The 13,249-nt window shown below is 40.7% G+C and overlaps 1 protein-coding gene across 1 annotated transcript in view; it reads right to left on the bottom strand.

The window, feature by feature from the left end:
- The window catches only part of LOC146381208 (rho GTPase-activating protein 44-like), a 104,819-nt gene extending 97,840 nt beyond the window's left edge, over positions 1 to 6,979 (bottom strand). The window contains exon 1 of the mRNA XM_084937124.1: positions 6,658 to 6,979. Coding sequence (XP_084793250.1) covers positions 6,658 to 6,710 — 53 coding nt within the window. The 5' untranslated portion in view covers positions 6,711 to 6,979. The remainder of the gene's footprint in view (positions 1 to 6,657) is intronic.
- Between the last annotated feature and the right edge of the window lie 6,270 nt (positions 6,980 to 13,249).

A 13,249-nucleotide genomic window follows, 5' to 3' on the forward strand; every position in this document is an offset into this window, starting at 1 on the left:
GTGCTGTGAAAGAAACATATAATTTACCTGGGCTGACAGGAGGTGATGGTTTGGGGACAAAAAAATAAATAAAATGGAACAAATACAAACAGCAGTTTCTGAGGTTTGGTGACCTGAAGCCTGAACATTACACAGTGGCCAAAGGAAACAATTTCCCTGCCTGTCGATGAAGATTACGAATCCATTTTTCCACAAGTCTTTAATAGATTTTTTGCGGTTTTTAGTCTTATCTCGCCGTGACATTCTTCAGCCTCCTCTGCAATGCCTCAACTGAATATATTTCTTTTTCTGAATACTAGAGGGACAAATGTTTTTACAGACTGATTTTGTTCCTGTCCGCAAACCCCACAAGGCAAATAACCAGTCGGATTCATTTATCACCGACACAAAAATGTGAATGAGTAGATGGGTTAAAAATACTCTGCAGAATAAGTGACGGCGCCAAAAGAGGATTAAGCCCATCGCCTTCCTGCCATAACCTCGCTGTGCTCACAGAGAGTCACACATTTTCATTCAGGCACACAGTTTACGCAGCATTACGCAGGATTAATGGTGCAGACTGACTGTTTTAGAGATGATTTTAACTGTGTCTGAACCTCTCTTGACCTATATCCTTAACTGGAGCAATGCAGCAATGTCATCCTGGAGGGAGATGCTTCATTAGTTCGAAGATGCCAGTGTGCCTGTTTCCTGCGTTTTTTTTGGAAGCTGCAAATGCCACTCTAATGCTGAAGACGAGCAGAAAGGAAAAAGATAAACTACATATTCCATACATAAGCTTAAATTGCACTACAAAGCAGATACATACTTAAATAAAATGCAAAGATATATGAATAATACATACGAAACACATTAACCAAGCTTGTGAGAGGCTCACTGTATTGTGAAGTAAGTCTATAGACACAAAATTGGCAAATAAACATGTTAGAAGTGAACTAATACTAATAAATAATACATGGTATGAGCTTAATCTTTCTCGTGGTTACTTATGTTGCACCTTACTGAACTGTAAAGGATGAAAAATTAAATTCAAATGCTTTACGGGGTAAAATATGCATTCATATCCAGACTGAGTACAAACACAAATGAGTGTGCTATGTGTAAACAAAGTCTGGGATCAGATTTCCAGTAAAATGTTAACATAGAGAGACAACAAGGCACTTTCACTTCTGTTTACATGAGGCGGGAAAGACTGAGTTTAGGATTATAGACTCTGCATAAAAGATGGAAGCAGAGAAGTCATTGTGGCAGGGGCTTAAACCTGCATTTTTTCTGATGGCCAGCAGGGGGAGAAAACAGCTCTCCACTCCCTATTGCCTGAGTAAACCCAAAGCAGACACATTGGAGTTTAATCTGGGTTACTGATGGCTTTCTCAGGCAAAGGTTAAGGTCAAATTTGGCCCAAAGAAACCACAAACATGGGCCAAACAATTATTTTGTGGGAAAACCTTCCAGTTGACGTCTCAGTCGCTTCAAGTCCCACTGCGTACAAAATGTTTGCTTTATAAATGATGGTCACTACTGCAGCTAAACGAAGATTAAAGCAGAGAATGCAAGCCTACCGTGTAACTAACAGTACCCCCAGTTTCACAGTGACATCCAGCCCTGCTCGTGACACCAAGAAAAGCTTGTAGCCTCAAAGTAGCAGTTTTCACTTACTCAGAAGCAAATATCTTTTCTAATTGGAGGTAGCTTATCTGTCATTTGTTGTGTCTGCACTGCAGGAACTGGGGCCTGTTGTAGTTCTTACAAATCTGTATTCGGGGTGTTAAGCAGCTCCTGCTATTGAGTAGGTCATAATAGCGTCTTGGAGTGACGCGGGTAAACTGTGATTGTTCAAACACACTTGACGCAGCACAAGCAAAAAGCCACCTTCAAAAAATATTAGTGTAAGATTAAGCAAGAGCTCTTTACGTTACGTTATTGAGCCTCTATGCAGCAGAGTAAATACACAACACAATGCAAAAATCTTTGCTAGCTATTCTCCTCAACTTGCTAAACATTCACAACGAAGAGAGAATTATAGCGCTGACTGCATTTCTCCACCAAGGATGAAAAGTCCCTCCACGCCATTAAGTGTTTTCATGCATCTACAAAGACATCTGAATCCAAATCAGTCTGTGATGTTTTCATGTCAAGAAAATGTCTCCCAATTTCTACATCATTTCAGTGTAATATTTGTCAAAATGGGATTACAAATGTCCAGATTTTTAGCATTTATTGTGATAGAGCAATGGAGAATAAACAGGAAAGCTAAACAAAAAACAAGCAGGAGCGACATGATAAATGACCTCAGTGCAGATTCTGACCCAGGATATGTGACAGTTGATCTACTCAGTAAACTAAACTGGCACCACAACACCAGACCACTGACCAGGCTCTATCCATGAACGTGCTGCAGAAAAACAAGCACTGCTTTGTATTTCTGGCGATGCATTGATGGCTCTACCTTACTAATTAGCAAAAAAAAAAAATGCAACTTTACTACTGGAGTGCACTGAACTTGGGAGTGACATCACTCCCAGCTCCATTGGAACGCAGTATTATCAGCAATGCCAATGCAAACAGAAAACAAAGCTTTGAATTATTTATTACCTCTGCAGTTTGTGCTCACCCCCAGGTGGTCCCCAGAACTTGTAAAACCAGCGTAACTGCTTTTGTATATTGATTGTTGAATACTGAATTGTTTCAAATGGAGTTAAACTGAATATTAAAGGATCTGGAAAACAGTATTGGTCATACTTTCCCTTCCTAACTGTCTTTTTACTTTCTCTTAGGTAGTTTCGGAAGCTCATACCTGGTTATGAATGCTAACAAGATGTTATTTAGACCCTCAAGCAGCATGTGCTTGAAAAAAGCTGGCCTCAAATCTGCAATTTCACAGCTGAAGAATGTAAAAAATGACTTGTCAACATTAGTGCACGTTTAGGGGATTTTAGAAGCACTAATTGTGAAATGATAATTACGAAGCGGACAAATTGTCCATGTAGTTTATGGTCACTAAGGTCAGCAGCAGCTGATGTCTGCAGCCGTCAACACAAACCAGGTGATGCAGGCTGCCAAGGTCAAGGAGAAGATCTCAGCAATTACCTGTGTGGCCAGCCGTCGGGCAGCGTGTTGAGTCTCTACCCTCTAAATATGACTAATTGCCCCTGCTGTTCTGCTTCTTATGATACAGGTTAGAACTCATTACCAGGATGTTCTGCCTCACTGGGCTCTAGAGAAGAAGAAGAAGGGGAAATAAACAAGCATCTAACCTACCACACAGGCCTTTTTGTGTCTGTATACTTATCAATAATTGTTTGGTTTTATTTGGTGAAGTGCATTAAAGCTTTTGTCCCCTCAGGCCCAAGTAGGGCATAATTCCCGTAAGTTTTTCGTAATGGGAAAATGTCCTCTGGGGATTTCTGATACCTCTACCAAGCTCACTTTGCTTGGCATTAGCTGCAGTAATACCTTTTTCATTGATTTGTATCAGCGCCTCTGCCTGCACTCTGCGTGTAGCCGAGTAAGATGCTGCATAAAAAAGTTTTAACCTCTAAAAGTAAATTGAGGATGCTCATAACAATTTACCTTAAACCGGCTGCAGCTTAGTGCAGTTTTTCAAGGCACGTAGCACTTGGTCCCAGCATCTAGGGGAACTTTTTGCAAGTTTATAGGGATTTAAGTTTTTCTTCATGAAATCATTTATGATCAGGTGGTTTGGGGCAGGTTTCAGATCTCTGGTGTCTTCTGTCACTTTAGGGAACCTCAGACTCACTGCATGATGCTAAGCTGGGGATTCTGGTTTTAGACAACTTTCAGGCTCTACTGGTTTTGGACTGGATAAGGACCTGGGTTGAAGACTGATTTTGAACTTTGGCTTGCTTTAAATTTGTTTTTGAGGTTAATCTCGGTCATCATTGGTGGCTGGTTTGGACCTGTTTTGGCTTTGGTTTTTGGTTAATTTTGGACTTGGTTTTAGACGGTCTCTTCACGTAACCCTGTAATATTCAGATCTGGTTTCTGTGGGGAAAAACTCATCTCCTGGGGGACTGTATATTTTGGTACTCTGCACTGCTAGAGAAGAAATTTAGGATGATGAGACGAATGTATTACTGTATAATCTGAAGTAATCTACAGTAAAAGTTTTACATGCCATGAAACCTTGTCTACGTGCCAGCACTGTCAGTTAGTGCTGTCAGCCAAGCAAAACAAACAGGTTTTACAGTACTTACATCACCTCAGCAGTGCATACCATAATGCTTTATAATAAACCTGGTGGAGCTGCAGTTAACGACAGGCTACAAATCACCCCATGTCCTTATTAGACAGGTCCTGTTTGCATATACGATAGTGTTTCTGTTGTAAGGTTATGTAATAATTTTAATGGGTTAAACAACACGTCAGAACACAAGACAAACTGCCAAGGGTGCAGTATTGACATATGACATTTATTTTCAGTTCAGCTATGGGTGTGGTGGGAAAACAGAAGCAGAGACAAAGTCTTCACAACACCTATTTAGAGAAAAACTTTAGCTACACCTATCTTAACCGGAATTTAAATATGATTCCTTCCTCTCTAGGCTTGGCCCAAAGGCTTAAAGAGGCTACGACACCCGTGTCCTCCTACATGGATCAAATAGCACTTTACACTTGATTGAGGAAGCATATTGAGCATGTTTTCAAACAATGAAAGCTAAAATGAGCTATATACTTTCAGCAAGACTCAATCTTGACTGAGAGATTAACAAACTCCAGAGTTATCTGCAGCATCAGGCCTGGCAGGAAGAAAACAGATGCACTGATAACAAATAAATCACATAAACCTAAACACATTAATCCTAAGTATTTTCACATTTGTGTACTATCTGATGCAAATTTGTGCAGTCAGGATTTACTATGGATTAATCACTTCTGCATTCTTCCACTGTGTTTGAATGGTGAGGCACTTCCAGGATTAAAAAAAAAGCTCTTCCTGAAGCTTGACACCAAATACTGAAAAGTAATTTAGACAATAGGGACCTACCCTGGGATTTCACCATGAATTGGATATATAGGTGAAAAAGGTGGAGTTACATGTTATACGCTTTTGCACAAAAAGGCCAACCTGCCCCACCTCAACAAGGACAAAAAATAGAAATGGAGCAAACACTTGAACTCTGAAAGACTCAAATGTTGTTTGAGATATTAATCAAAGACGAAACAGCAAGAAATTTTCCCAATTTCTAATGATTTCTCCCGTTCTTAACTGAAATATGCAATTTAAAAGCAATAATTAGCCAAAAAAATTCCAATACAGTTAGTGAAAATACAGTATTTTACACACCTGTTACAGACACTTGTAAAGTAACATACACAAAAGGTTCTATAATCATGTATTAACTTAGTTACTGAGTTGTATTAGTATTGGAGTTCCTCAGGGCTCAATATTTGGTCCTCTTTTTTATTTTTTTTATTTTTTTAGCATCCATATGTTTCATTAGACCAAACTATGTAAAACAGTTAAATCAACTATGATTAGGGTGACAGTGACTACAATCCCTCGGGTTCTGTTTCCAATCTTTATGGTAAGCTAAATGACCTGTTTTTGTTTTATCAGCTGTTTTGGAACCATTATATTGTATTCAGGAACTTTTCAAGATGCCAAATCTTTCTTAACTCGTGCAAACACAGATGATGAACTCTATTTCAGGATACTGCAAGACAAAACAACATAATGCAAGACTGAAGAAAATGTAAGGTGAATTCTTGTCTTGTCTGACCAATAAAGACCAATCCAGGCACCAGAGACAAACATCTGATCAAATCATCTGTTGGTCCAGCTATCGCACCACTGGGGCAAATGGGCTGTGTGGGTAGGTAGAGCAACTTGGTGAGATTTTGTGAGGCAGCACTGGTTGCCATTGTGACAATATTGTGTAGTCCGAATGACTCACTGGGAATTCCCATCTTGAATTCTTCCTACTCAGCCCATCTATCCTAGAACTTCTTTTGAAGCTCAATAGACACAGCTGCAGTTTTAAAAATATAACTGTAAAATGTTGGCATAAAATACTCAAACGATTAACATCACTGCAAACCCCACCCCATAACTTCCTGCACTTTTATATAATATTACTACGCCCTAAGCAGGGACTTGGACCCGGTTACAACAGGGTTTTAAGATAGGTCTTTGAATGCCTCGTCAAACATAAAAAAAACAAACATATTTCACCAGTTTACATCCCACAGATCACCCGCTATGCCACACTAATTTGATTAAAAGGCGCCTTGAGCATCTTCATAGAGGCTGTATGTTGACTCCCCTCCAGCAGCAGGATGCCTTGAAGCTGCCCTCTGCTTTGATTTCATTGGTCAGTGGGCAGTAGCCCAGCTTCTTGGGTACCATGTCAGTTCCCTGCTCGTCTGCGTGCGGGTACGCTCCTTCCTGCTGAGCTCAATCAATCACACCCCGTTCAAGCCGCAACTGTGACCTACACTGACAGTGACAGTTAATGCTTTGTGCAAATCAAACCAGCTGAGCAGCAAAAGCCCGACGCGTGAATGACTGAATACTGTACACACATACACACACACAACCGACGAATTCCTGCTTTGGCCGCTTGACCCAGAGCCAATTAAAGCGGGACGCATGCAGCTCGGTGTGGCCAATCTAACGCGCCGTTTCACGCTTACCTGCCCACTGTTTGGTTGGCGAGCTGTCTCATTCGGTTGAACTGCTTCTTCATCTTGTGTTTTTCTGCGTTACCACCGAGCGGTAGAGCCACTCCACATATCTCATTGATGGGATAAAGTCAGATGTCCGCGCTGGTCTACAGCAGGCGAGGAGGCTTTAAACATCCACGGCGTGCATCGCGGTGGGAAACACACGGGAGACAGTCGGCGCGTTAATTCCTCCTCATTTTGCTGATGAGGACTGCGCGTCTCTGTATCCGCTCCGCTCCGCCGCTCCGGAGATGCTGGACCAATTTCTCTCTCCCCCTCTCTCTCGGCCGTGACAGCTCGACGTTTCCAACCAGTGCATCCTGGGAAATGTAGTTTACCTACATTCCTCCTACTGGAGAGCGCCATAGTCGTGCTAAACCATCACATTTATAATCCTGATTCAGGAAATGTCCTTGCACTGTGAAAGGGGGACAACAGGGACTTAATTTTTGCCTATAAATAAAATCCTTCATATTAAATGAAAATGTTCTACATAAAACTTCTCATCAACAGCCTTGATTGAAACAATGTTTTCCCTTCAAGTCATATATACACTCACCTGATACACGTGCTCCTTTTTACAAATATCCAATCAGCCAATCACATGGCAGCAAACTCAGTGCCTTGTTGAGAAGACTTGCTGAAGTTCAAACCGAGATGTTGGTGCCAGGTCTGAGTTTTCCAGAACTGGTGTTCTACTGGGATTTTCCCACACAACCATCTCTAGGGTTTACAGAGAAACATTCAAAAGAAGGAAAATATCAGGCGAGCTAATAAAACAACATGACCATCATAACCACTCATTACAATCGAAGCATGCAGAAGAGCATCTCTGAACGCACAACACGTTGAACCTTGAAGCAGACGGGCTACAACAGCAGAAGAGGTGCCACTCCTGCCAGCTAAAACCCAGAACATTTCAATTTCGTTTGAACTGTGAGTACTTTTTCATTTTTTCAGCAGTGGTGGTTTGAGGGGAACATGTGTATAAGTAATCTTCATGAGGCAAAACTTCAGGCTTCAGTCTTTAAATGCTCATTTTTTTTCTAGCTTACACTTTGTATCATGTTAGAGAGAGCAGTTATCACTAACATGACGATCCCCGTGATCCAGCACCAGCTCTGAACTCAGAAGCCCCACCCACCTGCTATTCAAACCTTCTGTTTGTGATGGACAGCCAACCAACGCAAAGAGTGCATGGTGCAGGGTGAATGTGTCAAAACAGTAAAATAGCAGCGTCAAAATGTGCCATTAAAATATTCTTTAAAAAAAATTACAAACTTAATTAAGTTAAAAACAGAATTTATGTCCTCATCAAAAGTAAAAGTGCTCTCCGAGATCACTTAGGTTCTTGCAAAGTTTGTTGTGTAGATAATTACAAGGCTGTACGATGGAGGTCAGGGGTTATAAACAATATTTAATAGAAGAGCTGATAAATATTTACCTGTGTGGTTCTGATTTGGTTCTGATGGGAGGCTTAGGGAAAGGCATGACCTCAGAGATATGTGTGAGTGAAAGAAAGACGATAAGAGAGATAAAACTGTATCAGTTGTAGCAGCTCTGGGGAGCTCATTAATGTTTTAGTTTCAGCATTTGATGTGTTCACATCAAGATAAGAGTCTTAAATAAGGATGTTGTTGAGAGTCCTGTAAGCATACATTTCCCCACTCTTTATGTGGAAATTATCTCATCTCTGCCTTTGCTGTGTGTCTGTGAACAATAATACAGCAAATGTTTTTATTTCTACAGTCACATTTTCTGTGCAAGTATCAGGAATGGACAACTTTACTAAAAATTCAAGGGACAAAGATAATGTTAATGTTGGATAGTTCATTGACTGAGTGTTTTTCAAGCCTGACACACACTGATATGGGATGACAAAAATATGGCTAAGGGGACTTTACAGAGTGCAATGAGTTCCAGAGGACTGATGAATAAGTAATCCCAGAGCCAGATCCCAGGCTTCAGACTGCTCTAAGCAGTAGACATCTTTTTCTACTTTTGTGGTTCTCAAACTTTTGTCTGAGTCTGAGAAAAAATAATTTCTTGAAAATAAAAGTCATATTCATTCAGCTTAGCTTCATCTCATGGACCCGTGTCCATGTTCCACCTGTAAGTTTCTCCACACACCAAAATTAGAGATCCACTGGCTTAAAGGAAGGAGGCAAAAGGCTTATTTTAAGTTACATCGTGCTCTAAAATAAGATCTGTTAGAGAGTTACTTTAGCAGAGCAGTCAGAAATGAGCATAATAGGACACCCTTAAAGACATACAATGCTAAATTGGGTTCATTCTAAGGTGTAATATCACAGCCACTTATTTCTTATCTGAACTGAATTGAACTGAATCTGATTTTTTGATTCTAAAGCTGCAGTATATTGATTTATTTTATATTTAAGGTAATAAGGATCTAGACCGGAGAGCTTTGCAGAGTGCAACTTTAGCCCTTTTACCAGGAAGGACTGAGTGGCAAGACATTGAGACTGAAACATGCTGACAGAGGATGTCCAAACAACCATGACAAGCATCTATAGGTTTCTTGGATTTGCCAAAGATACATATATTTCTAATGATTATTGATCATTGTGGCTACTGTTCTCGCCATTTTTAAGAAAGATAGACCTCATTATATATTTTTTTAATTAATGAATGGTTCCTTGGGTAGCAGCTGATGTATGTCTGACTTAGATTCAAATGCTGACACTACTTTTCCAAAGTCATTAATGTCGTCAATACACTATCCAGCACAAGCTTGACAACAATGTTGTACCAGGGGCTGAAGGAACATCTGGAGTAGAAGGAAGGTAAAGTACAAAGTGGTCCCAGTGGTAATCGGAGCATTAGGAGTTGTAACCCCAAAACTGGGAGGGCAGCTCCAGCAGATTTCAGGCACCATATCAGAGGTATTCAGAAGAGTGCAGTCTTACATATACCTCAGATGCTGTGCAGAACCTTCAAACTCCCAGAGGGTCCTACAGTACCTTAGCCCAGTTCTTCTCAACCACCAATGGTGGTGTCTCCTAATGGTACATATGCAGCACAGCTGTTCTATCCCAGTCACTCATTTGTGCCTGTCTGTGTACGCCAGAGGTGGGCAACTTCAGGCCTCAAGGGTCAGTGTCCTGAAGGTTATAGATATCACCCTGCATCAACACACCTGAATCAAATGATTAGTTCATTACCAGGCCTCTGGAGAACTCCAAGACATGTTGAGGAGGTCATTTAGCCATTTAAATCAGCTGTGTTGGATCAAGGACACATCTAAAATCTGCAGGACACCGGCCCTTGAGACCTGGAGTTGCCCACCCCTGGTGTACGCAGTCCAATAGTCTAGAGCAGCGGTCCCCAACCCCCGGAGTCATTTGGTACCGGGCCGCGAGAGTTGAGGCTCGGGTGTGAAATGTATGGTTTTCAGTGTTTTTATCGGTTTTAGCGTTATTTTGTTATCGTTTTTATCGTTAACTCGGTTTTCTTGGGTCTTTTCACGTGTGTTATGAATAAATCTTTTTTTCGGTACCGGTACTAGTTTTATTTTGCTGTATTTATCCGCAACACCTCAAAGGCTAGTCCGTGAAAATATTGTCGGGCATAAACCGGTCCGTGGCGCAAAAAAGGTTGGGGACCGCTGGTCTAGAGGGCACCTTTGGACCTCCTGCAACTTTGGTCCTGTCAGCCACCTCTGGTCTCTTCCATCATTATGTCCATACTGCTCACCATTGTTCCCAGTGTGCTGTAACCTCTGGATCTCCAGCTTCAACAGTAACCATCTTCTGCTGATGTTATTGCACTGAGCTGCCAGGTCCTTGTAGCTCATTGTGGATGTTGGTTTTCTACTGATCCTACATGTGCTGCACATAACCTTTTTTGTGTGTCAGCTGTCATAGTAGCATTCCACCAATTTCATATTTTCAGTCCTTCTCCATGTTTGCATTGTTCCAATAGGCAATGATATTTAAAGGTGGGCTTGAGGTGCTGGACTAAAGCTTTCCTGTATGAGTAACATTTGTGTTTAGGTTAGGAGATTGTGCCACCCTGTGGACAACCAGCAGTCATGCAGCTCAAAGAACCAGCTGCTGCAGGTTATTTTACTCATTCAGCTTATCAACCATATCTTAACAATGCATCTGCATGATAACAGTTGGTTTATTGATATAGCAATGTTTACTTTTATGAGTTGTTTTAAGATTTTATGATAAATTAATGTGAAAGCAGTGCTCTACAATTTGACTTAACATAAACAAGTTTCATTGTTGAGGCGGAGGTCAAGTTAAGGCAATCATTTATGCCCTTTTAAAACTCCAGCAGAATTTCTTCCTGATTATTTTTTTGATTACTGAGATTTCATTACTCTGTTCATCAAATCATGAGTCAGTCACTCACTTTCTGCTTCAAGGTTCCTACAGATGCCGCCCTCGTCCTGATCAGTGCACAGCTATGAGCCTGTCCTTCTCCCACAGGGATCTTTGTTCTTGAAGGTTTCTTTGGTGTTGGGTGTCGTAGAATTTTGTAATTAAAGTCTGCAACATGGAAAGAGCTGTGATCAAGCTATTTATTACTGTGCGCAGGAGAGCCAACACACATCAAAATTCATAGTTCACAGTCATGCCAGCTCTGCCCTTGGGATGTCTCTACCCCCCGCACACAACTCTGTTTGTCTTTTAGTTACAACAGCTTTCTGTCCCACGGGCTGTGGCTGGACAGAGGACAACTCCCACTATCTTTTCGTGGGAAGCTCCTGGCTCTGAGTTTCATCCTTCTGAGCAAAACAGTTAGCAGATAACATAGTGAAACATCGTTAAGCAAAGCTAAGCAGTTTTCACAAGGTTACGCTGACATATACACATACTTCATCTGAGCATACAAAGGCTATACAAAATCATACAGTGAAGTTCTAACCACCTAACTGTACACATGAGGATAAACTAGAATTTTTCCATAAAATTGGGCCAGTTCTGCCTGGAGTTTGGTAGTTTCCTCTTAGCGTTCTCGGTATTCTTTTTCTTTTCTCTTTAAATGCTGAGAGCTGTTTTTAGTTCATCCAATTTTTGGGAAACATTTGTGTGCAACTTCCACTTTCTTATAAACTTCTACTTAAAGAAATACCCTTGCTTTTTCTGCCTCATCTCTTTGAGTATTATGCAGTCCTTTTCCACTGCTCTATCTCCAAGATTAAGGCAGCATGCTTTTCCTCTAGGGCTGTTATCTGTTCTGCCTCATTGCCCAATGTCTGACTGAATTCAAAGTTCTCAGAAACATCCTGTAAAATTCACTGCTCGTGTTTACAGTCTGTATAGCAGCCTGTGGTTCTTTCACTGTGGTGTCACTCAGCTCAGGGTGAAGAGGTGGACCAGTTTGGAGAATGTGTGGTGTTTCTGCAGGCAGTGGGCTTCAGTGTTGGTGCCATAGACTGTGTAGATATTTCCAGCAGTTAGTTTAAGAACCGCTGCAGACTCTTGGAGGATCACTGTATACTGTGGTCATGGAGCTGCAGCAGACTCCAGTTTTGATGCTCTTGCAGGCTGTTCCATAATTTCAGTTCTTGATTTTCAGCAGATATTAGAGCTGTGACCTAAACTGAAATGTTTGAACTCCTCACTTTCAGCAGGGATCAGGTGTTTCAAACGTCTTTCGGGATTTGTAAAGCAGACCTTTCTTGTTCTAGTGCAGTTACCTCCACATAATTTGGATCTGAATGAAAGCACTCTTCAGATTCAGAGGTTGCACTTTTCACACCAACTCAGGAGACAGCAGATTTTACAGGGTTTTACTTTCAACTTGTTTGGACTGCACCAGTAAATTCATCACTTATAGCGAAATCTGACTTTTTTTAGGCATTAAAAACAAGCAAACCATGGACTGAATTGTTTCTGCCTCTGTGTGTAATTTCTTTTTTTATCTATTGTTTTATAGAAAAAGATTTTGATTCCTGAGGTAACAGCTGTTCTCCAGTCGGTAGAAACTATTAAACAGCAGTTACAGGCCGATTGGAACAATCAATGTTTTTAAAATTAATTTAGTCACAATGTTTATAATGCTGCCACAATATGACCCACATGTAACTTTTGGTGCCTAGGTGGCACAGAACAATGAAAATAACATTAGATCTTAAGTCGACATATCAACAGCATCTGCAAGTACAAGAGTAAGTGAGCAATATTACTGACCATATAAAACTGGCATAATTTTAAAATTTGTAATAAGTTCTGAGGTCTACAATTGCATTTTATTACATTACAACACCCATGACCAAAATATTGTTGTTAGTCTTTGTTTGCTTTTCCTGTTTATTTTTTTTCTCTTTTCCTTTACTTGTCCACTAAATTATCTATTCTCTTTTTCTGTGCCTCCTTAATCTTAATATCCTAAAGTCAAGACCTTTATATCTCCACTGTATCTACACAATATGTGTTTATTTATCTATATAAATATTCGCACATATTTTTTATTTATCTTTATATGCCTAGATTATTCTAAGTAGTGAGTATTTGGAAAGAAAGCCTACGATCGGAGCCTTTCAGCAGTTCCTCCTGCTATGACAGGGGGCGCCAGTGAGTCGATGAGT

The sequence above is a fragment of the Perissodus microlepis genome, chromosome 8, assembly GCF_051167445.1.
Source record: "Perissodus microlepis isolate ML-2025 ecotype Zambia chromosome 8, ASM5116744v1, whole genome shotgun sequence".
Lineage (NCBI taxonomy): Eukaryota > Metazoa > Chordata > Actinopteri > Cichliformes > Cichlidae > Perissodus > Perissodus microlepis.